Below are 25,316 nucleotides of genomic sequence, written 5' to 3'. Positions count from 1 at the left end.
CCTGTAGATTTGCATTGCTGCTTTTACATTTAAAGTAGCAGACACTTCCTCAAATTTATACTATCTGCCTTCAGATGGGGTAAATTGTTTGTTGGTCCTATGATATCTGGGGTTTTCTCCACTCTTATATGGATACACCTTCCCCACATTTTTCCTTCTTCATATGGCATAATTCCTAAGCTTTTTTCTCTTCTGATTCTTACAACCCAGTAGGCTAGCCGCTCTTAATTTCTTTTGTTTTCCAGAAGGTGGCACTGTAACTCAGCTTTCTGGTTTCTTCTTTGCCCAGAGATACTAGTTTATTTTTCTGATAACACTCATTTATCAGACTTACACTTTCCACTTCACGTGGAAGGGTATGCGAAGAGCTGATGGCAAAATTGGGGGAGGTGTGAGTTTAGCACTCAGGGTGTTGGGGGTGCCTCATGGGTTTGGTGGGGAGATTGTCAGGTGAGATTCTCCCATAGGCTTGTGGACAGACTTTCTGCTAAAGTCCTCAGCAGTTAGCAGGACCTGCATCCTTTCAATGCCCTTTGATATTCTTATTTGCCTTTTTCCTGATCTCCTCCCTCCTACTAGACTCAGTACTCTGGGTGCTGCTAGAGAGAAATGGTTTTTTTTTTAGCAGCATCCCATTCAGCAAGGGTGGCTGAGCATTAACTCACCACTCTCCTTTTCCCTCTTGGAAGATAGTTCAGCCTCTGCACTGTGTTGTGTTGGGGGAGGGGAAGCACTGGCAGAGTTCCTTTTAACCCCTCCACTACATCACCAGTGGCATACTAGCATCTCCTCTAGGGAATGCTGGATTTCCACAGGTTCTTCCTCATTCACTGGGATCTGCCCAGGTCAGTACTCTTGAGGTTTTCCTCCCAACTGTGGCCGAGCGGGGTTGGTGTAAGTTCACTGGCAGCCTGTGCTGAGGTCTGTCTGCCTATTACCAGATGCACATATGGACGAGACTTCTGGATTCCTGGCATATGGTGCTGTTTCCCACAACTCCCATAAAGGCATTTTTGTTTGTGGATGAATGCCTAATTCACTGTTGAAAGGGGGACAAAAAGAAGTAATGTATCAGGCTGTTACCATGCTGATGTCAACTCTGCTAAGGGAAAAATTTCAAAGTCATTTTTGTTTTCCTCCATTACTTTTTAAAATTAACAAATAACACCATGTTCTTTCTTTCTTTCTTTCTTTCTTTCTTTCTTTCTTTCTTATTTTTTAAAATGTTTAATTTTGAGAGAGAGACAGAGTGTGAGCAGGGGAGGGGCAGAGAGAGGGACACACAGGATCCAAAGCAGGCTCCAGGCTCTGAGCTGTCAGCACAGAGCCTGACACAGGGCTCAAACACATGGGCTCGAACTCACGAACCACCAGATCATGCCCTGAGCTGAAGTTGGATGCTCAACTGACTGAGCCACCCAGGTACCCCCCTACCATGTTCTCCTTTAAAATAAAGGCTCCTAATGAAATCTTTTCAACTGAAAATGTCTGTATGTAAGTGTAGAATGAAAGGGAAAAAAATACAGAGTCTGAGAACTCTAAAGGATTAAAAATCCTTTATATATTTTGGGGTTATTTTTACCTTGTATGGGATTATTTTTTACCATGTATAAGTTATTTTTATTGTTTATTTATTTTGAGAGAGAGAGAGAGAGAGCACACGCAGGAAGGGACAGAGAGAGAGGGAGAGAGAGAGAGAGAGAACCCTAGGGCCTGATATGGGGCTTGATCCCACGAATTGTGAGATCATGACCTGAGCCAAAGTCAAGAGTAGAACATTTAACTGACTGAATCACCCAGGTGCCCCTGCCGTGTATAAGATTTTGAAGTGTTTTGGCATAGGTGGGGAGCTTGAGGAGTTTGTTTGGCATAGGTGGGGAGCTTGAGGCTCTACATTGAGCCAGCCAAGTGTCCCCTGAAGACTTTTTTAAGAGAACTTTTATGTTTAAAGCAGAATTTTTTTTATTATTTTTAAATTTTAATTTAGTATAGCTGGCATACGGTGTTATACTAGTTTTAATTAGTGTATTAGTTATATTATGTGTACAACATAGTGATTCAACAATTCTATACATCATTACTCAGAACTCATCATCATAAATGTTCTCTTAATCCCTTTCACTTGTTGCACCCATGCTCTCACCCATCTCCCCTCTGATATGCTTTATTTTGTCTTGCTTTGTTTTGTTTATTTTTTTTATTTATCAAATAGGCTTCATGCTCAGCACAGAGCCAATGCAGGGCTTGAACTTACAACCCTGAGATCAAGACCTGAGCTGAGATCAAGAATAGGACACTTAACTGACTGAGCCACCCGGATGCCCCTGATATAGTTTATTTTAAATGAGTAGCCTCTTAAAGTTATTTTTTTCAACAAGAACATTTTTACTTGAAGCATATTTTAGAGTACATGGCTCTAAAAGATATATATAAAACATTCCATCCAAGAAAAATAGAGTAACATTTTCTTCAAGTACACACACAGAAGAATCCTCTGGTTAAATAACATAAAAAGAGACATAACAAACATTACAATTTTAAGAAGACTAAAATCATACCAACTATATTTTCCAACCACAGTGGTACAAACTAAAGATTAATAATGAAACAAAGCTGAAAAATCTACAATGTATTTCTTCTTTTTTTTAATGTTTATTTTTGAGAGACAGAGACAGAGAGAGAGAAAGACAGAATGTGAGTGGGGGAGGGGCAGAGAGGGAGGGAGAAACAGAATCTGAGGTAGGCTCCAGGCTCTGAGCTGTCAGCAGAGTCGGACGTGGGGCTTGAACCCACAAACTGCGAGATCATGACCTGAGCCAAAGTCAGATGCTTAATCGACTGAGCCACCTAAGCAACCCCCCAAAATCTACAACGTAAATACTAAATTTTAATATGTAAATATTAACACGCTACTGCACAAGCAATTGGCCCAACAAGAAATTAAATGGCAAATCAAAATATGTCTCGAAACAAAAGGAAAAAAAACACAACCTTCCAAAACCTGTAGGATGCAGCAAAAGCAGATGAGTGAATTTTATGCTATAAATGCTCATATTAGGAAAAAAATTTGAAGTAAACAACATTACACCACAAGGAACTAGAAAAAAGAAACTTAGCTGAAATTTAGTAGAGGAAGGAAATAATAAAGAAAAATCAGGAATAAATAAGAGACCAGAATAAATAATAACATCGAAAGTAATGACCAATTTTTCCAAAAAATGAACAAAGTTGGTAATTTTCTTAATTACATTAGCTAAGAAAAAAGAGGACTCAAAAACCAAAATGAGAAATGGAAGAGAAAACAATACAACAGATAACCACAGAAATCAATAGTGTGATAACAGATTACTATAAACAATTATAAACTAAAAAAATCAGATAACTTAGAAGAAAAAACTCCAGATAATTCCTAAAAAATGTGGAAGTTACGAAGATTGAATCATGAATCTTGAATCCAAGAGGTGGGAAATCTTCTTAGACTAATAACAAAAATGGAGGTTGAATTAGGAATAAAAAAATCTCCCAGCACTGAAAAGCTCAAGACCACCTGGTTTCATTGGTGAAATCTACCAATCATTAAAAACAATAATAATTAATGGAAATCTTTATCAAAATCTTATGAATAATGGAATAGAGGGAACACTACCCTGTACCAAAGCAATATAAAAACAATACAAGAACAAAAAAGTCTGGTTTGTCCAATATAAGTATTGCTACTAGGACTGGATTTTCTATTCTTTTGACACCCATTTGCATGATAGGTGTTTCTCCACTCCCTTACTTTTAATCTGCAGGTGTCTTTAGGTCTAAAATGAGTCTCTGGCAGGTTTAAAGCAAAATTGACCAGAAATGTTTTTCTGTTAGTTTCAGCCTCTTGATTACCACTGTTCTGGACTGGTCCTCATGGTTCTTATTATGACTGCCAGCAGGACACTTTGAAAAACAAGAGGTTTTATTATTCATGGGTCCTGGAGGGTATACAACACACCTGGGGTCACACAGTGAGGTCATGGGTAGAGAAAGAAGAGTGTGGGCTTGGGGTTCTGCTGTTTTTGGGGTCTATGGGTAGGGGCATGGGGTTTCATAGGTTCATTCTTTATTGGTGAATTTAAAACATAAGAGTGGGAATTTAAAGCACAGGGAATGGTCAGTTATCTAAATCAACCAAGATCTCTAAAGCAAAGGAGCCTTGTGTGGGAGGTGGTAGCCTGGCTCTTTAGTCATTTGACTGCCAGTGTGTTTTACTGAGATAGCTGTCTTTGAAGTGGAATTGAAGTCAGGCACTTGCATGACAAAATAGAAAGAAATGATTGTCAGGGCTTACATTGTAGGAAGATGACAGAGATTTCCCACATACTCTTCACCCGTTTACATGCTTAGCCTCTCCCATTATTATTATTTTTTCAATATATGAAATTTATTGTCAAATTGGTTTGCATACAACACCCAGTGCTCATCCCAAAAGGTGCCCTCCTCAATACCCATCACCCACCCTCCCCTCCCTCCCACCCCCCATCAACCCTCAGTTTGTTCTCAGTTTTTTTTTTTTAAATTTTTTTTTTCAACGTTTATTTATTTTTGGGACAGAGAGAGACAGAGCATGAATGGGGGAGGGGCAGAGAGAGAGGGAGACACAGAATCGGAAACAGGCTCCAGGCTCCGAGCCATCAGCCCAGAGCCCGACGCGGGGCTCGAACTCACGGACCGCAAGATCGTGACCTGGCTGAAGTCGGACACTTAACCGACTGCGCCACCCAGGCGCCCCCTCAGTTTTTAACAGTCTCTTATGCTTTGCCTCTCTCCCACTCTAACCTCTTTTTTTTTTTTTTCCCTTCCCCTCCCCCATGGGTTTCTGTTAAGTTTCTCAGGATCCACATAAGAGTGAAACCATATGGTATCTGTCTTTCTCTGTATGGCTTATTTCACTTAGCATCACACTCTCCAGTTCCATCCACGTTGCTACAGAAGGCCATATTTCATTCTTTCTCATTGCCACGTAGTATTCCATTGTATATATAAACCACAATTTCTTTATCCATTCATCAGTTGATGGACATTTAGGCTCTTTCCATAATTTGGCTATTGTTGAGCCTCTCCCATTATTATGTCACTCACCAGAACGGTAAACATTTTGTTTTTTAAGTTTGTTTATTTATTTATTTATTTATTTATTTATTTATTTATTTAGAGAGAAAGAGTGAGCGTGGGCAGGGGCAGAGAGAGAGAGAGAGAGAGAGAGAGAGAGAGAGAGAGAGGAGAGGGAGGAAGCCAAGCATGTTCCACACACTGTCAGTGAGGGGTGGATCTTACCAACTGGGAGATCATCACCTGAGTCAAAATTAAGAGTCAGGTGCTTAACTGACTGGGCCCCCCAGGTGCCCCAGAATGGTACATTTTTTAACCAAGGATAAACCTACCTTGACATATCATCACCCAAGGTCCATAGTTTACCTTAGGATTCTCTGTTGGTTTTGTATATTCTACAGGTTTAGACAAATGTGTAATGATAACTGTCCATTATTATAGCGTTATACAGAGTATTTTCTCTCCCTAAAAATCCTCTCAGCTGTCTGCCATTTCTTTTTGATTCTTTCTGGGAGTTTCTGTCTCTGTCTTTACAGTGCCTATCTGTTCTTTCATGTTGTCTGCTTTTTCCCTTAGAGGCCTTATAGATATTAATTATACTTGTTTTATTTTTTTATTTAAAAATTTTTGTATATAATTTATTGTCAAATAATCATACTTGTTTTAAATTACTGGTCTGATTATTCCAACAACTCTGCCATAGCTGAGTCTGGTTCTGATGCCTTATTTGTGTTTTCAAACTATGTGTTTTGTCTTTTAGTATGTCTTACAATTTTTTGTTGAAAGCTGGACATGATGTACTGGGTAAAGGAAACTCTGATAAATAAGTTTTTAGTGGTGAGGTGTGAGGGAGGTGAAGCGATTTATAGTCCTATGAGTGACTCTCAGTCCTTTAGGGAGCCTTTGGTATGGGGCTGTGAACTTCAAAAGTGCTTCTCAGTCCTCCCCAACACTCTTTAAGTTGGATAGATGGTTAGAATGGGCTGGAGCTGGGTATGTTCCCTACCCCAGTTTGGTTAAGTTCTGATAAAACCCCAATAGATTAGGCTCTGGTAAAATAGTTTCTCTTGGGGGCAGGCCTTGTTAAGAAGAACAGAATGCTCTATTATATTTCAAAATGATTCCTTTTCTTCTTGTTTTGCTGGAAGCCTGATATTTATTACAGGAACTTGATTGAGCTCCCAGAGGTGAGATCCACAGTGTGGAGATCTCTTTATGACTTTATTCCTCATCCTGATGTCACTGTGTTATAATAAGATAGCCCTGTTAAACTAGTAAGCTCTGGGTTTTGAGACAATGTCATACCAAGTAGTTTTATTAAAATTAAACTGAAGCAGAGATATATTTGGCTGATATAAGGAAATTTATTATAGCTGTGGTTTCTGTTTTTATGTTTCTGTCTTCAGTACTTGGACCATGAGACTGTTTCAGCCACATTCATCGACAGCAGTGGACAGTTTGTTTCCTCCCAGATGACAAGAATTAGCCGGAATCCTTACTGTGGCTATGAGCATCAGACTCTGTCCAGCCGGGAGCGCACGGAGGAGGACTCCCTGCTGGCTGCCTTACAGTGGCAGGTGCCTGATGTGGGTCCAGTCCCCTTTGTGAAGAGCACTGACCCTTCTTCCAGCTACTTTGTTATCTTGAACTCCGCAGCCTTCTTCAAGGTGGGAAGCCAGCTAGAAGTGCTGGTTCATGTGCAGGATTTTCAAAGAAAGCCCAAGAAGTATGGTGGAGACTACCTGCAGGCCAGGATCCACTCCCCTAAGCTGCAGGCAGGGGCTGTGGGCAGAGTGGTAGACTACCAGAATGGGTTTTACAAGGTCTTCTTTACTCTGCTCTGGCCAGGCAAAGTTAAAGTGTCCATATCTCTGGTCCACCCCACTGAGGGGATCAGAGTTCTTCAGCGCCTGCAGGAAGAGAAACCACACAGAGTCTATTTCAAGAGTCTCTTCCGTTCAGGAAGAATTTCTGAAACCACTGAGTGCAATGTGTGTCTTCCTGGGAGTCTTCCCCTGTGTAACTTTACAGATGTCTATACTGGAGAGCCCTGGTTCTGCTTCAAACCAAAGAAGCTCCCTTGCAGTAGCAGAATTAACCATTTCAAAGGTGGATACCTGAAGGGCCTCCTAACTGCTGCAGAGACCGCTTTCTTCCAGAGGTAGGTGTTTCTTGTTCCAGGGGATAATTTTAAGGTCCTTTTACACTGTTTTTGTCTCAATTAGGTGACATCATCTCATTTAGAAGACTTTCTTGTTTTGGTTATTTGCTTTATATAACTTTCTGAAGTTGGCCCTATTTGGGAGAAGTAGCGAATAGGAAAATAAATAAATATTTATATTTTGTGAATAGTTTTTATTTTTATTTATTTATTTTAAAGTATTTTTAGATTTTTAAAAATGTTTAAGGGATCTGTACACCCAACGTGGGGCTCAAACCCACAACCCCAAGATCCAGAGTTGCATGCTCCAGTGACTGAGCCAGCCAGTGCCCCCTTGTGAATAGTTTTTAGAAAGTGAAGCTTAGAGCTTCTTCTAGTTCAAATTAAAGACCTTTTACCCTCAGATTTATGTTTTACTTCAGAACTACATAGCACATGGATAACTATATAAGAAAGATCACTTATTCACAGAACAGATGAAAAACATCGCCCAAGAACAGGGTGACAAGAGGTCTTGTAGTCAGGACACTGTTTTATCTTCATGTTTAATAAGCTAAAAAAATTTCAGGAGCACCTAGGTGGCTCAGTCAGTTAAGCAGCCTACTCTTGGTTTCATCTCAGGTCATGATCTCACGGTTTGTGAGATTGAGCCCTGCTTTGGGCTCTGTGCTGACGGTGCAGAGCCTGCTTGGGATTCTCTCTTTCCTGTCTCTCCCCTGCTTGGGCTTTCTCTCTCTCTCTCTCAAAATAAATAAATAAACTTTAAAAACATTTTTAAGTGACATATTATCAGTTGTTAAAATCATATACTGATAGGAAAAGGACTATGAATATGATAACATTGCTGGGTTGACTTAACGGTAAACATGGGAAACCAGGAATATCACGGCAAACTATGTTTTTTAAATTAACAGTTAGGGAAATTTTTGCATTATTGTGTGCAAATTTCTCTTGTGGAACATAAGTGTAAAACTTTTCAGCGGAAAATGCGGAATAATGTGCAGAGTGGAATGTATGGGATCAGTATGGATTAAATGTTTTCTTCAACATTTCGTACAGTTCTGAAGTAAAATAGCATGCCTTAGGAAAAAAATGATAAAAGCCATATGGCCAAAAAGTCCAATTACTTGACAGAATGTAAAAATGCCTTTTATTTTTTTATTGAAATAAATACTTAAAAATACTCCTTGGTGGAGAGGTAGTTTTGTTGAGTACCTCTGGGCAACCGTAAAAATTTTATGTTTTATGCCCACTTCTTACTCAGTGAGGGAAATGTTCCTACTATAACGTATGTAGGAGCTTCTCAAACAAAGCTCTGATTTTTCATTTCTGGAGTCTGCTTTTGGTCGTATCGGTTTTAAATACATGTTTGCTGGACTGATGCCATGCTTTTAGAGGGATGCTCTTAGATGCCAGCAGAGGGAGCACTATTCAATGTATTTACTGTACTGTTCTTCAGAAAACTGTCTAGTTTGTCGTGTAGCTGAGTATACAAGGACTTTAGCTTTAGTTTTAATCCTGGGTTCAATTTCAGACACGTTATTTATCAATGACGGTGAGCAGATGATTTCAGGTCTGTGTACTTTTTGCCTATGTGTGAAGACTGCTCAGTTCCTCCCCTTTAGGGTTGTGTTGTCAGTCTCCTTAGTGGCTTAGCAAAAAAGAGGAAGCACAGCTTATAACTTACTGAAATTCCATGTGGAAAAAAGTGGGAGAAAAATTTGAGAGTAAGTGTAAAATTTAAGAGTATTCCTGACACTAAATCCTACCATTAAAACCAGAAAACACCTGTGAATCGTGAAGGATGAAATAATTATGTCTCTGTCCTTACTTGCACATCCTGGATGAGGCTGACTGATGGCACTTTGTAGTAGAATCATTAAGAAATTCTACTTACCTAGAAGTTTGCTGATAAGATGTTGCTTGAGGTAACATTTTTGGGAATCAAACATCTGATAGTTCTGCTACTGATTTTTTTTCTTGCATTGTTTATTAGAATTCTGAAATTTTACATCAGCTAGCTAAAAAGAAGAAGATTGAAATTGATTTTTTGAGGTGTCCTTGGGTATGCTTTTTTGAGCTCATGGCCTGAATATGTTAAGCTGATATCCATTTTTACCTTTTTTCCTTGGTGGCTCATAGCATTGCTTAATTCAGAAAGGATTAAGCTTAGCTTTGGTCTTTGGTTCTCTAAATAACAGTTGGACAATTAAGGTGATCTAATCTTTGTTCTTTACTCCTAAAAAATGTTGGTTTTAGAAAGAACAACAGTACTTTGCTTAAAAGATTCTATTAATATAAAGGAAGGCTTTTTGAAAGAATGAGGTTCTCACATGAAAAGCTTCCCATATATTTTAGCATCATTTCATATTTTCTTTTTTCTAACTTTGTGCTTAAAAAAACTTTCAAATCATTAGAAACACTGCAAGAATAATAAAAATGAACATCCATATAGCTTTAACTTAGATTCACCATTGTTAATGTTTTGCCACATTTGCTTTCTCTCTCTTTCTCTTTGTATGTGTGTTTATATATATGTCTGTTGATGTATAATTATCCCCCTTCCCAGAGCATTTGAGAGTAAGTTGCAGACAACATGGTGTTGCACCTCATGGGTATGCATCTCCTGGCACATGAACTTTCTCCAACATATAACTGTAACATATTTATCACACTTGGGGCATTTATCATTAATACAATACTATTATTGAATATACAGTCCATACTCAAGTTTCTCTGATTGTCCCAATAATGTCCTTTATAGCTGTCATTTTTATTTTAACTAATCTAACCTATGATTACTTACAATGTGTTTAGTTATCCTTTCTTTTAAATTTTATTTATTTATTTTGGGAGAGACAGAGAGAGAACACAAACAGGAGAGGGACAGAGAGGCGGGGACAGAGGATCTGAAGGGGGCTCTGTGCTGACAGCAGAGAGCCCCATGCGGGGCTCGAACTCACAAAATGTGAGATTGTGCCCTGAGCCAAAGTTAGACGCTTAACCAACTGACTGAGCTACTCAGGCACCCTCAGTTATCTCTTTAATCTTTAATTTGGATGAGGTTTCTAGCTTGTGTTTTTTTTTTTTGTTTGTTTGTTTGATTTTTTGTTTATTTATTTTGAGAGAGACAGAGACAGTGTGAGCAGGGGAGGGGCAGAGAGAGAGGGAAAGAGAGAGAATCCCAAGCAGGCTCCACCCTGCTATTGCAGAGCCAGATGTGGGTCTCAAACTCATGAAGAGATCATGACCTGAGCCAAAACCAAGAGTCGGACACTCAACTGACCGAGCCACCCAGGCGCCCCCTCTAGCATGTTTTTCACAACATTAAGGTTTTGATGTCACTGCTTTGTAGATGTCCCTTAATTTGGATTTGCTGCTTTATTGTTTCTACATGACCAGATTGAGGTTAAACATTTTTACAGGAAAATTTCAAAGGGCAAATTTTCTTCTTTTCCTTATCTTAAAGCTCTCCCACGAAAGCAGTTTATTTGTGCTGTTTTAAAAGTCATGTTCTCTCCTAAATGTAACTTATTTAAACTATTTTCTAAACATACAGTTGACCCTTAAAAGTCTCAGGATTTAGACGTGCCAACCACCTGCACAGTCAAAAATCTGCTATAACTTTTGATTTCCCAAAGACTTTACTAATATTCTACCATTGACCAGAACCTTTACTGATAAGAACAGTTGATTAACACATATTTTGTATGCTGTATGTATTATATATACTGTAGTCTTATAGTAAAGTAGGCTAGAGAAAAGAAAATGTTAAGAAAATCATTAGGAACAGAAAATACATTTACAGGACTGTACTGCATTTATTGAAAAAATCCATGCATAAGTGGAGCTGCACAGTTCAAAGCCATGTTGTTCACACAAAAGACCTTGAATAGTCAAAGTAATATTGAAGAAGAAAACCAAAGCAGGAGGCATCACAATCCCAGACTTTAGCCTGTACTACAAAGCTGTAATCATCAAGACAGTATGGTATTGGCACAAAAACAGGCACATAGAACCAATGGAATAAAATAGAGATTCCAGAATTGGACCCACAAATGTATGGCAAACTAATCTTTGACAAAGCAGGAAAGAATATCCAAAGCAGGAAAGAATGGAAAAAAAATAGTCTCTTTAACAAATGGTGCTGGGAGAACTGGACAGCAACATGCAGAAGAATGAAACTAGACCATTTTCTTACACCATTCACAAAGATAAACTCAAAATAGATGAAGGACCTGAATGTGAGACAGGAAACCATCAAAACCCTAGAGGAGAAAGCAGGAGAAAACCTCAGCCATAGCAATTTCTTACTTGACACATCTCCAAAGGCAAGGGAATTAAAAGCAAAAATGAACTATTGGGTTCTTGTGAAGATAAAAAGCCTCTGCACCGCAAAGGAAACAATCAGCAAAACTAAAAGGCAACCGACGGAATGGGAAAAGATATTTGCAAATGACATATCGGACAAAGGGCTAGTATCCAAAATCTATAAAGAACTCACCAAACTCCCCACCTGAAAAACAAATAATCCAGTGAAGAAATGGGCAGAAGACATGAATAGACACTTTCTAAAGAAGACAACCAGATGACCAACAGGCACATGAAATGAAAAGATGCTCAACATCACTCCTCATCAAGGAAATACAAATCAAAACCACACTGAGATACCACCTCATGCCAGTCAGAGTGGCTAAAATGAACAAATCAGGAGACTATAGATGCTGGTGAGGATGTGGAGAAAGGGAACCCTCTTGCACTGTTGGTGGGAATGCAAACTGGTGCAGCCATTCTGGAAAACAGTGTGGAGGTTCCTCAAAAAATTAAAAATAGATCTACCTTATAACCCAGCAACAGCACTGCTAGGAATTTACCCAAGGGATACAGGAGTACTGATGCATAGGGGCACTTGTACCCCAATGTTTATAGCAGCACTTTCAACAATAGCCAAATTATGGAAAGAGCCTAAATGCCCATCAACTGACAAATGGATAAAGAAGATGTGGTTTATATATACAATGGAATATTACTTGGCAGTGAGAAAGAATGAAATAAATTATATATATATATATATATATGTGTATATATATATATATATATATATATACACACACACACACACACACATACATACGTGTGTGTGTGTACAATAAAGATTGAATGTTAGTTTAAGAAAAAAATAAAGAAATAATGGCTGCAAACTTCCAAAATGTTTGAAAAAAAGAAATGATCCTCTTGTAGGCAGCAAAAAAAACAAAACAAAACAAAACAAAAACATGTTGTTCAAGGTCAGCTGCACTGCCTTCCTTGTTTCTTGTCTCCCCATTAGAATGTCATTTCCCTGAAGGAGGAGATGCTGTGTGTCTTGTTTATTGTTACATCCCTGACATCTAGGACAGTGCCAGGCCCATAGTAGAAGCTTAAAAATTATATTTTTATTTTATTAAAAAAATTTAATTCCAGTGTGGTTAACATACAGTGTTATATTAGTGTCAGGTGTATAATATTGATTGTGATTCAACAGTTCCATATATTACTCAGTGCTAATCAATAGAAGTGTACTCTTTAATCTTCTTTACCGATTTCACTCATCTCCCTGCCCACCTTCCCTCTGGTGACCATCAGTTCTCCATAGTTTTTTGTACTATCTGTTTTTTGGTCTCTCTCTTTTTTTTCCTTTGTTCATTTAGAAGCTTAAGAATTATTTAAGAACATATCTCTTTTGAACTGATTTTTGATAAAATATTGTGATTCAAGTTCACGTATCAAGAATTTGGAAAGTTAGCATTTTATTTTTTTGTCTGTTTTTGGCCTAAGTGTAAGAGGTGATTGTTGTGACCCAGTTTCTGGCATAGTTATACCAAATTTCCAGTACTTTTTCCCTGGACTCCACACTCTCCCACTTTTTCACACAGCCCTCAATCTAATATTGTCCAAGCATGGACTCTAGCCCAGGGCCTGTGCTAAGTGCTGGAGACAAAAGGTGAGTGAAACACAATCTGTGTCACTGAGGAGTATGTTTTAGAAAGAGACACTACAGGGCCATACCAATGGTGAACAAAGTCCTGAAAGAGCACATATCTGGGGACAAGTGTCTCTAGTAGGACTCATCTCTGTTCTGGGCAAGGCCTAAGGAATCTGACCTGTGATTTAATGCTACATAGATTTATAATCTGAAAATTAGATAGTGACAGAATGGACATTCTCATCAGTGTGAGCCATTTTCCGAGTCCAAGGGGAATAAAGAATTTAAACCAGAATTTGTCATTTTAGAGATTATACTCTCAGGGCTATGTGGTGAAAAATTAAAAACCTATTTAATTTCTATTCACTTTATATATCCACATAACCTGCTTATTTTAAGAGACCTGGTTTATTAATTGATTGTGTTGAGTAGCATTTATAAGAATATTTCATCTTAATGTTCTGTGAAATCCTGTTATTTTAATTTGCAAATGAAGATACATATTAGAAAGTAAATGTTCTCAAATCTAAACTTGTGTTCTTCTTATTCCTTTTAAAGTGGTGTCAATATCAAAATGCCAATCAACTCCAGCGGACCTGATTGGGTGACTGTGATTCCCAGGAGAATAAAAGGTAAAAAGAATGAGCTTGATGATTTGTTGTTTTTCTTTTTTTTTTTTTTTTAATTTTTTTTTTTTCAACGTTTATTTATTTTTGGGACAGAGAGAGACAGAGCATGAACGGGGGAGGGGCAGAGAGAGAGGGAGACACAGAATCAGAAACAGGCTCCAGGCTCCGAGCCATCAGCCCAGAGCCTGACGCGGGGCTCGAGCTCACAGACCGCGAGATCGTGACCTGGCTGAAGTCGACGCTTAACCGACTGCGCCACCCAGGCGCCCCTGTTTTTCTTGCTAAATGGGTTGAGGCTCTGTGGTTTCACTAATGTCATTAAAACTTCTTTCCTCCTTTTAATATGCCATGGTTACTTCTGGGCACAATTGAAAATACTAAAAGAGTTTTTTAATTAAAATAAATCAGACCTTATGTGCATAATCTTAGGCTTTGCTATTTATACTGCTGTGAAAGTTGTCTTCTTCCCCTTCCCCTCTCTGGTTGGCTGCTCAAGAGACTTCGGTGCTATACTGTCCGATATGGTAGCTACTAGCCACACATGGCTATTTAAATTTAAATTAATTAAAATTAACTAAAAATTAAAATGTAATTCTTTTTTTTTAAACAAAATTTTTAATGTTTATTTATTTCTAAGAGAAAGAGAGAGAGAGCCAGAGCACAAGCAGGGGAAGGGCAGAGAGAGAGGGAGACACAGAATCCGAAGCAGGCTCCAGGCTCTGAGCTGTCAGTACAGAGCCCTATGCGGGGCCCGAACCCACAAACTGTGAGATCATGACCTCAGCCAAAGTCGGACACTTAACTGACTGAGCCACCCAGGCTCCCCTAAAATTTAATTCTTAAGTCACACATCCTCGGGAGCCATGTGTGGCTGGTGGCTACCATGTTGGGCAGCATTTTATATGGAATGTAGTGTATCCATCATTGCAGAAATTCTGTCGGATATCACTACTCTAGAGTTATCCAAGAAACGTGTATGAAATCGGCAAGGAAATTTTTAAAATCAAAAGCATTATGTTACTGAACTCTGGTTTTCTCAACGTGTGATCTCTGCATTAGCAGAATCAGCTAGAATTGCAGATTCTTAGGTCTTACCTCAGGCTACTGAATCAGAAACTCGGGCGTGGGGCCTAGCAGTCTGGGTTTTAGCAAACCTTCCAGGTGATTTTGATCCATTGGCATTGGGTATTGTTAAAAGTAAAACAATATAGAGTAAATGTATGTGTTCTGTTTTAGCCACGGTGACTTTTAGAAAGAAAGGATGAATATTATTAAGGAAACTTATGCAGATGGCAAGGCCCTTTTGGCTGTTGAAAGCATATATGACAGTATATATGATAGATACTGCACAGATACTGGCAAACACTATTGCCATAGGGCCTAGGCGTGCAATACATGTGAATCTAGCCAGGGTGGGTATTAGTCATAGGCATGCCTTGTGTGAATGGTGGGGGAAGAACCTAAGTGCAAGCACAGCTTGTCTACAGCTCTTGCTGCTTTGTTGTGCAGAAATGTGCTCAGATGTATAGGGTTTCTTTTTTCCATGAACAAAAATCAGAACTCTTAATCCTTAATCTTTAAATGTAATATCTCCAGATTTCAAAACATTGGCATCCAATTGCAAACATTTAAAATATTGTGTGGGCTAAATAAAATTATTGTCTGTGGCCCAGATACAGCCAGGATACTGCCAGTCTATATATCTCTGGTCTCCACTATCATGTGCCACAAGAAATCTCAGTCTTTTCCTAATGAAAGCTGTATTTTATTTACTTGAAGCCAGTGAGTTACTAATTTTATTTAAAATTTTTTTCAACGTTTTTTTATTTATTTTTGGGACAGAGAGAGACAGAGCATGAACGGGGGAGGGGCAGAGAGAGAGGGAGACACAGAATCCGAAACAGGCTCCAGGCTCCGAGCCATCAGCCCAGAGCCTGACGCGGGGCTGGAACTCACGGACCGCGAGATCGTGACCTGGCTGAAGTCGGACGCTTAACCGACTGCGCCACCCAGGCGCCCCTTAAAAGATTCATACATGAAACATCATTAATAGAAATACTTTTATTTGCCTTTATTTGCCTGGGCCTCAACCTCGCGTCTATTCCCCCTAGTCCTGCACTCCTCATACTCTATCCTTCTCTGCCCCAGCCCCAGTCTTCTGGCGTGGCTGCCTCATTCCTGGGTGTCTAGTGGGATGGTCAGCGGGTGGAGTTTTGGATGGTTTACCTGCACCTGACAGGTCTCGATGTTCAGCCAGTAAGTGTTTGTGGGTTTGTGATGTACTGTTCTGTTTAGAGAGAAGACAGATTTTGGAACTAGTGAGACTTTTGATGGATTTTTAGAAGAAGAAAGAAACCGTGAATCAATAGGAGAATAGCTTGGCTTTGAGAAGACCGCCTCAGAGCAGGTACATTACTGGAAGGAAAAGAGAAGGGCAATTGCTTTACATAACATCAAAGACACCCAGCCTTGGAGGACTTCACTGCAGTTCACTCTCGTGACCAGCAGGGCGCACTCAAAGACCCTAAACCAAGGGCTCACATGCCTCCCACCTTCCCTATGTTCCTCCCTTCATTCCTTTCTTTCTCTTTTTTAATATATATATTTTTTGTTTTTGGAATATTTTAGACTTAAAATAAGTTGCAAAAATAGTATAAAGTTCCTGTATAGCCTACACCCAGCTTCCCTTATGCTAACATCTTATATAACCACAGAATACTTCCAAAACTAAGGTTTTAACATCAGTACAGTATCATTAACTAAGCTGTAGAGTTTACTTGGATTTCATGAGTTTTTCCACCAATGTCCTTTTTCTGTTTTAGAATCCCATGCAGAATCCCAGGTTGCATTTAGTCACCATGTTTCTTTAGTCTTACTTCTGTGACATTATCTTGACCTTTACACTTTGAAGAACTTTGGTCAGATATTTTTTAGAATGTTTCTAAATTTGGATTTTTAAATGTTTTCTCATGATTGGAATGAGAGTATGCATTTTTGGAAGAATAGCACAGAAATGATGTTGTGTCCTTTTAAGGGAGTACATGATGTCAATATGTTCTGTTAACAATGTTAAATTTGATCACCTGGTTAAAGTGGTGTCTGTCAGGGTTCTCTTCTCTGTATCCTGGGGGGATACTTTGAAACTGTGGTAGGCTGAATAATGGCCCCCAGAGATATCCAGATCTTAATCCCTCAAATTGGTGAACGTTGCTATATATGGATGGCAAAGGAAATTTTGCATGTGTGATTAAGCTAAGGGTCTAGAGATGGGGAGAGATTATCCGGATAATCTGAGTGGGCCCTAAATGCAATCACAAGTGTCCTTTTAAGAGGGAGGAAGAGGGAGATTTCATACAAAAGCAGAAGGCAATGTGACAGTGGAAGTAGAGAGAAATTTGAAGATGCCATGCTGCTGGCTTAACAAATGGAGAAAGAGGCCATGAGCCAAAGAATACAGGTGTGGAAGAGGAAAGGGAACAGATTCTTCCCTAGCTCTTCCAGAGAAAGCATGGCCTTACTGATACCTTGGATTTGGTATCGGTGATACTGATTTTGGATTTCTGGCCTCCCTCCAAAACTGTAAGAGAATAAATTTGTGTTGTTTTAAGCCACTGAATATGTGGCAATCTGTTATAGTAGCCACAGGAAACTAATACAAAGACATCCTGGATGTCTCTGTATTCCATCAGGATGTACACATCCTATTTCTGCGTATACTTTCACCCACTAATTTTAGCATTCATTAATAGATCTTGTCAGCAGCAATTATTTGGGTGGTATTTAATGGTGACTTTCTAATCTCTCATTTCTAAGACATTTATTAATTGGAATTTTTCTGTAAGGAAGAGTTGTCCCTTCTTTCCCATTTATTTAATTATGTCCATATAGACTCATGGCTCATGATTATTTATCTCATTTTTTGGATTATTACCGAATTCAACTGTTATTTATTTTGTTGCTCTAATTGCTTCAATTTTGGCAATTGGGAACTTTTTCAATTTGGCCCCTATGCCCCTTTGACATGCTAACGTATATATGTACCTATGATACGTATATATGTGTATATGTATGTGTGTGTATGTATACATATATGTGTATATATATGTGTGTGTGTGTGTGTATACACATTTTTTTTCCTTAAGCACTTCCTTACTCTCTGACATGTTTCACACCCATTTGTGTGTTATTTGACCTAGACTTGGAAGGGTTCATAGTCTTTCCACTTTTATTATTTTACTTATGAATCCTATATTTTGAAGGGTTTTATTTCCCTATCAACATTTAAAAAAAGTATTAGTTAATTGATTTTCCTGCAAGTTAAACTTATTCTAAGATGCATATTTAGTCTGCTGAACTGTTTGAGATTACCTGTCTTCCCCCATGCATGGGTATAATTCCAGTCAAAAGCAAAGAAACATAGCTTTTAATTAGATGAAAATAGCTCATCAGGGATAAGTATCTGGTTTCTGACAGTCTTTCCCAGTGTCAGAATTGCTGCTGAATTTTTATTAGCACCTGTACTGTGGTCCCTAGATCATCATAGCCTGATAGAAGCCTTGATGGCTTCTAACCTCATCAACAACTAAACTAGAGTTCATATTTTGGGGGGAAGCTTACTGAGAGTTTGGGATAAAACTAGATTTAATAGCAACAGAATAAGCATTAACATCTTTGTAGCCTTTTGCTATTTTCTTTATCTTTTTAAAAAATTAATTAATTAATTATATTTTAGAAAGAAAGAGAGCCAGTGGGAGAGAGGGCCAGAAGGAGAGAGAGAGAGAGAGAAAGAGAGAGAGAGAGAGAGAGAGAGAGAGAGAGAGAGAATCCCAAGCAGGCTCCACACTCAGCACAGAGACCGTTGCAGGACCCAGGCGCAAGCCCACAACCTTGGGACTGTGACCAAAGCTGAAATCAAAAGTTGGACACTCAACTGACTGAGCCACCTAGGCGCCCCTTTTCTTTATCTTTTGAGGTGTATCTTACGTACAGTATAGTACGTGGATTGCAAATATATAGTACAATGGAATTTTACATTTGTATCTGTAACTGTGGTAGGCTGAATTCTAAGATGACTCCCACTGATCCATGCCTTTATATAATTCTTTTTCTCTTGAGTGTGGGAAGGACCTGTAAATGTGATAGTATATCACTCCCATGACTTTAAAAAAAGAGATACTATCCTGGGCAGACCTGACTTAATTGGATAAGCCCTCAATAGGGACCAAGTTCTTCTTGAAGAAATTCAAAGTGTGAGAAGGCTTCCATGTGAGCAGGATTCTTTGTTGCTGGCTCTAAAGATGGAGGAGGCCATGTGGCAAGAAATGTAGACAGTTTCTAGGAGCTGAAGGGCATTCCCTGGCTGACAGTGACCAAGGAAACAAGAAACTCAGTATTATAACCACAAGGAACTGAATCTGGCCAGTAATTGAATGGGGTTGGAAGCAGATTTCTCTTGTCTACAGAAAGGAACACAGTCCTGCTGTCAACCTGATTTCAACCTGTGAGACCCTTAGCAGGGAACCCAGCTATGTCATGCCCTGGACTCTTGGCAGAACTATGTGATATTAAACATCTCTTGTTTTTAAGTTACTACGTTTGTGGTGATTTGCCATGCACCAATAGAAAACTAATACAATTACTGCCACCCATACAAAGATATAGAATGTTTAGAACATATAGAATATTTCTAGCATTCCAGTGTTGCCCTTTATGATTAAAAACTATTAATACTACTACAGTATTGAACTTTCACAACAGCCCTTCAAAGTAACTAATAATTTACCCATTTTATTGGTAATTGAAGCAAGGTCCAGAGACTGATACGTCATCATTTTGACATCTGCTCTGTGTCTGATGCTAGACTAGACTCTGAGAATACAGGAGATGAGTAAGATGAGAGTTTTAAGTGATTTCTGGGGTCTCCTATTGGAGACGTGGAGTCAGACATAAACCAGGACCTCTGACTCGAGTCTAGCCCTTTTTCTGCTATCCCTTAATATGCTTGGGAGGTGTGGGGGAGGATGTCTTAACGTTTGGGTTTGTCTGCAGTAGTGGAGTTCATCAACTCTCTAGTTTCTAAATGCATCCAAATGGTGGAGTGAATGATAAAATAGTGTTTTATGTTGTTCGATGAAAACCAAACTAATGACTTTATGGATGAGACCTCACTATGAGGTTGTTTAGAAAATGGAAAGGTGCTATCACAACAAAGTGGACAAAGCTACTTTAAAAAAAAAAAAAAAAGGTTTATTTATTTATTTTGAGTAGGGGGGAAGAGAGAGAGAATCCCAAGCAAGTTCCGTACTGTCAGTGCAGAGCCCGAGCAGGGCATGAACTCAGGGAACTGTGAGATCGTGACCTGAGCCAAAACCAAGAGTTGGATGCTTAACCGACTGAACCACCCAGGCACCCCTGGACAAAGCTATTTTATTTTATTTTATTTTTTTTTTAAATTTTTTTTCAACGTTTATTTATTTTTGGGACAGAGAGAGACAGAGCATGAACGGGCGAGGGGCAGAGAGAGAGGGAGACACAGAATCGGAAACAGGCTCCAGGCTCTGAGCCATCAGCCCAGAGCCCGACGCGGGGCTCGAACTCACGGAACGCGAGATCGTGACCTGGCTGAAGTCGGACGCTTAACCGACTGCGCCACCCAGGCGCCCCAAGCTATTTTAAAGACAACCACCTTCAGTTGGAAAAAATACTTGGTACAGAATACATTTTATTTGGTTAACTTAGAAAATCAAAGGGCTCATATGCTATGTAAAATCCAACTGACTGATATCATTTGGGGGTAGGAAGCTCCCCACAACTGTATCGGTAGTGAAATGTATGCCTTTGTAAACAGGACCACCTTTACCACTAGCTGGCTCTATGGCTCTCTGGGAAACTTCAGCAAGTCCCTCTGTGACGTACCATCTTCACCTTTAAAAGACATTTGGACTAGCCGTTATCTGAGGTCCTTTCAGCATTCTTTTAATCTATAGGTATTTCTACCTGTACCTGTTTAGCTTCCCTCCGAAAAATGCTTAGGTTTTAGGGGACTAAAGTATAAAGAGAAAAATTAAATTCCCAAGGTTTTCCAGGGGGAGACTCAAGGGTAAACTCAAGCTATAATAACTGCTGTGTAGCCAGGACTTCTCGTAGTCCCAGTGCTTGACAAGTTGTACCTGAACAGCTCGACACACGCTGTCCTCATTTCTCATCTCCCTGAGATGGCACCCAAGCGTTCCGGTGCTAATTGTGTTCCTTGAGGAGAGGAATTGTTTGACTCTCTTTCTTTGTCTTGTCTTGTTTTTTCTCTCATGAACTATATACTCCTCATTGGCCTGCCTTTTACTTTTCTCACTTCTACAGATAATTCTATGCTATGAAGTTAAGGGACGTGTGCACTAACATGCACTCACTCATACCTCCCAGTCTTAATTCACACTGTCTCCCTCTCACCCAGCTCTTTCTAGATAGTTGAGGGAAATTTTTTTCTCTGCTCTTCTCTTGTTTTGTCCCATTTGTGGTCCAAATAGTCCTCGTTTTGGCTAATGAATGACATGGGATGACACCCTTTGGAGGAAACTATAAGCTATGAGTTTTAAAGAGAAGCCAAGACATTTTAGAGAAGCAGGGACCTTAACCTGCAGATAATTGAAGCTATCCCTTCTGATTTTGCATAAAGATCTTATCTGCTTTTGATAACCATCCACAAAAACTACTTCCTTCACCATCAGTATTTAAGAAAACTGTAAAATCTAAGCAATAACTCCGTTTTGTTTTAAAACTATTTTTGGGGCGCTTGGGTGTGTCAGTCAGTTAAGTGTCTGACTCTGTTTTGGCTCGGGTCATGATCTGATGGTTTGTGAGTTTGAGGCCCTCATCAGGCTCTGCGCTGACAATGAGGAGCCTGCTTGGGATTCTCTCCCTCTCTCTCTGCCCTTCTCCTGCTTGTGCTTTCTCTCTCTCTCTCCCCTTCTCTCAAATAAATTAAAAAAACCCACAAAACTATTTTTATTCCACATGTATAGTTCATTAGGAGTTATATTATTGATTTAAGAGACTTTCATGTCGTATGTGAAAATGCATTCCAAGTTCCAAGAAATGCGGTCTTTTTAAAGAACTTCAGACTGCTTAAAGTCTTAATAAAGTAAGAAATGTTTTTGTCTCCACTGACCATAAGAGGGCAATGTAGGTACATGCATTACACTTTAAAAATCTGCTCTGTTATCTAGTGCTGCATGTGTGAAGAATTAATGTCAGTTCAGTAATTGATTTGCTTTGCTTGACTTAACTCTGGTAGTAAATAAAATTAACATTTGAATGGAAATGGTAATTGTTTCCTGTGTGATATACACTTTCCTTTATAACATGTATTTGGCACAGAATAGCCAAATCTTCTGAATTAACCATGGTAAAAAGTGTAACTTCAAAATCACTTTTAATTCCCCTTCTAGTAGATGTTTTCTTTGGGTCCCAGGTGTCTGCTCTGGAGCTCCCTGTCTGTATAACCTTGACATGATGATATAATGAGGAAGCTTTGGGCAAGGTGTGGTAACATAGTAAAGTCATACTTGGTAACATGTGGAGAAACTGTTTATGAATAAGCCAAATAAATATTTACCCCCCCCCTTGTCTTTTCTTTGACAATAACATTTTCCAAGTAAAGCTTTTAAAAATGCTGTTTACTTTTCAGCTTAGGCCCTGAACCTTCAAAGAATTAGCAGATGGCTGAATTAAAAGGTTAAATATGCAGTATCTGTCAAATAGGGCATCTTCTTTGAAGGGAATAAAACCAAAATAATTTTGAGTATTATCTTATAATATCAAGGTAATAAGCTGAAAATAGTCACAAATATGGGGCTCAAATTTAGATTTCTGAGTTGTATAAACATTTGGATTTTGAATTGTGGTTTAACAGGTGAGACTGGAGAATTACTGGATTATGATCAAGGTTTAAGCTTTGGGGTGTGTAAGGAAGTGATGTAAAATAATTGATGGTATTTGAAGATTGTAGATTTGAGTGTTAGAAACAAGTAAGTGTACACCTTCAGGAAAAAATCCAAAAAGAAAATGGCTGACATCTACAAACCTCTGTTTTTGAGACGTGGTATATGTAGCACAGTGGTTAGACCATGGGCTTTGGGGCTCACCTGCTTGGATCAGGTCTTGGCTTTGCTGCTTGTTAGCTCTGGATCTAAGTCAAGTTGCTGTTCCAAAAGGCAGGGTTAACACTAGGACCTGCTTTAAAGGGTTATTGTGAGCATCGTATGAGATAATATATTTAATTGCAGAGTAAACTCTCAAGAAATATTAGCCATCCCTGTCTGTTTATTTTGAAGCACTTAAAGTGTGTTGTTTCTACAACAGCATTTTCCAAGGGAGGTGTTAGGGAAGAAGGATGTTGACTTTCCCTTTGAAGGGTGTCCTGCCTCTCGTGTCATGTGTAGCTGGGCTACAGCCATGAGTACAAACTGCTGCTGCATTTTAAATATTGCTCATTGTAATATTTGTACATTCTTCTGAACCTTTTGTAATGTGGGGAATAGTTCTTTAGAGTGTGTGTATTTGGTTTCTTCGCTGTATTAAGTGGTGGTTATCTGAATTACTATTTGATTGCGGGACCCATGGGTTAAAATTTTCCTTTTATTAGGTTGAGGAACAGTGGACTAATATTACTATGCTTATGTAAAATATGAATTTAAGGTGTTACTTGCCTCATAGGCCTTTGGATGAGAAACTTATTCCGGGAAAATGCTAGACAATAGTTAATGTCTACACATTTCCATGGTATTTGCCTGCCTTTATTTTTGGCTTTGATAAAAACATGCATAATCAGAGGGAATGCCCAAAGTCCCCTTTTTGCCTCTGTCCACCAATAATACCCTCACACACATTTCACATCTTCCTATTTTTGTGCAAAGGAGAACCTTTTGTAGCAAGGGGAAAGTCTGGGATTTCTTTGAGATGTGATGGCGGGAAATGTTACCCAGATACCAGCACGCTAACAGATATAGGGCCATAATTTTGTTTCTTGGAACATTTTCCATGTATGGTTAGTTGGAGGAGACTTTCAGAATATCTAATTTTGTTTCCTTTTTCTTCTCAGAAACCAACAATCTAGAACTATCTCATGGCTCAGGAACTTTTCCTTCTGGGTATTATTATAAAGATCAGTGGAGGCCCAGAAAGTTTAAGATGCGCCAGTTTAATGACCCTGACAACATTACAGAATGCTTACAAAGAAAAGTGGTGTATTTGTTTGGTGACTCAACAATCAGGCAATGGTTTGAATACCTTACTACGTTTGTTCCAGGTTGGTACTTTGCATTTTGTTTCATAATTCTTTTCCGCATGCACAAAATCAGCTTTCTTCACTCCAGTGCCCGAGGAAGGGCATCAGGTGAGGAAGCAGTTATTTCTCTGTAGGACTAAACAGGTGTCCTGACCCTGGAGAGATGTGTGATGGTTTCTGATCCATGGTGGGGTTGTGATGTATTGATGGAAGCACTGGAATTGAAGTTCATACCACTGATGAGCTGTGTGACCTTGGACATGTTATTTACTTCCCAGGGCTTTATTTCTCCATGTGCAACGGGGCAGCTGGACAGAATCACCTTATAGGTGTCTTTTACTTCTGATATTCTGGGCTATAAAACAGAGGTGGACATTTTCAGTTGTTTCTCTCCTAGTTCTGTTTAGTCAGACTTCAAGTTTAAAATAGATTTAACTGGAAGAAAGCAGCCAAACAGACTGTGGTCCATTTTAATACATCCATGCAGTATATAGCCTTTCCGGTGTCATCTGCTGGGCATTCCATTGATATGATTCTGAGATGAGCTGGCTCCTACTGAGGGAGTCTTGGTAAGTCCCAGCATTCTTAGCTTCCTGGTGTCACTGCTGGGCTCCTGGGGTGCCCTCCAGACTCAGAATAAAGCCGCACTCATTGGAAGGCCCTCCCTTATTCAAATGGGCCTTTTCCTCTTTGTGGAAGGTGTGGATGGAGTGAGGAGGAATGAATCTCAGGTAACAGTACTAAAGACCCTGCTTACAATTGAGAGAGCTGATAAATAATTCCATGGGAACTATTTTTGAGGGCTATACATGGGCAGGACTTTCCATAAAGCAAATTCCCATAGTTTGTTGTGAGCTGTTGTTGGTGTTGTTTTTCTCTTTTATTTTTTTTACACTAACCTCATTTCAGATTTAATTTTTCAAAGGAACAGAAGAAGTAGATATGGTCCCCAAAAGTGGAAAGTTAATTCCAGTTTTTGTTGTGCTTTTGTTTTTTTATTGACACAAGCATAGTTGAGTTTGGTCAATAAAGCATAAATTAAAAACTAGGAAAAGGGATATAATTTGTATGGCATAATGCTAAGCATGTTTTGATGCTGACTAGGCAGGGCCCTCCAGAAGTCTGTAGTTGTTTGTTTAAGTTCTAATGACAGAGCTCAATATTTCCGTTCATAGCAGTGATCACATTGAGTGT

The 25,316-nt window shown here is 39.1% G+C and overlaps 1 protein-coding gene across 3 annotated transcripts in view; it reads left to right on the top strand.

Annotated features, from left to right (window-relative positions):
- Positions 1-25,316, top strand: part of NXPE3 (neurexophilin and PC-esterase domain family member 3) — a 42,809-nt gene that overhangs the window by 14,749 nt on the left and 2,744 nt on the right. For 2 of the 3 annotated variants that reach the window (XM_025913790.2, XM_086675551.1), the window contains exons 3-5: positions 6,492-7,246; positions 13,770-13,843; positions 23,937-24,143. In XM_025913790.2, coding sequence (XP_025769575.1) covers positions 6,492-7,246; positions 13,770-13,843; positions 23,937-24,143 — 1,036 coding nt within the window. Of the gene's footprint in view, positions 1-1,296; positions 1,423-6,491; positions 7,247-13,769; positions 13,844-23,936; positions 24,144-25,316 lie in introns of those variants that run through there. The other variant, XM_086675552.1, reaches the window with a different exon arrangement.

This window comes from Puma concolor, chromosome C2 (genome assembly GCF_028749965.1).
Source record: "Puma concolor isolate L17-30 chromosome C2, mPumCon1.1.hap2, whole genome shotgun sequence".
Lineage (NCBI taxonomy): Eukaryota > Metazoa > Chordata > Mammalia > Carnivora > Felidae > Puma > Puma concolor.
The sequence above is the reverse complement of the archived record's forward strand: the minus strand, read 5'-3'. Positions and strand labels throughout refer to the sequence as shown.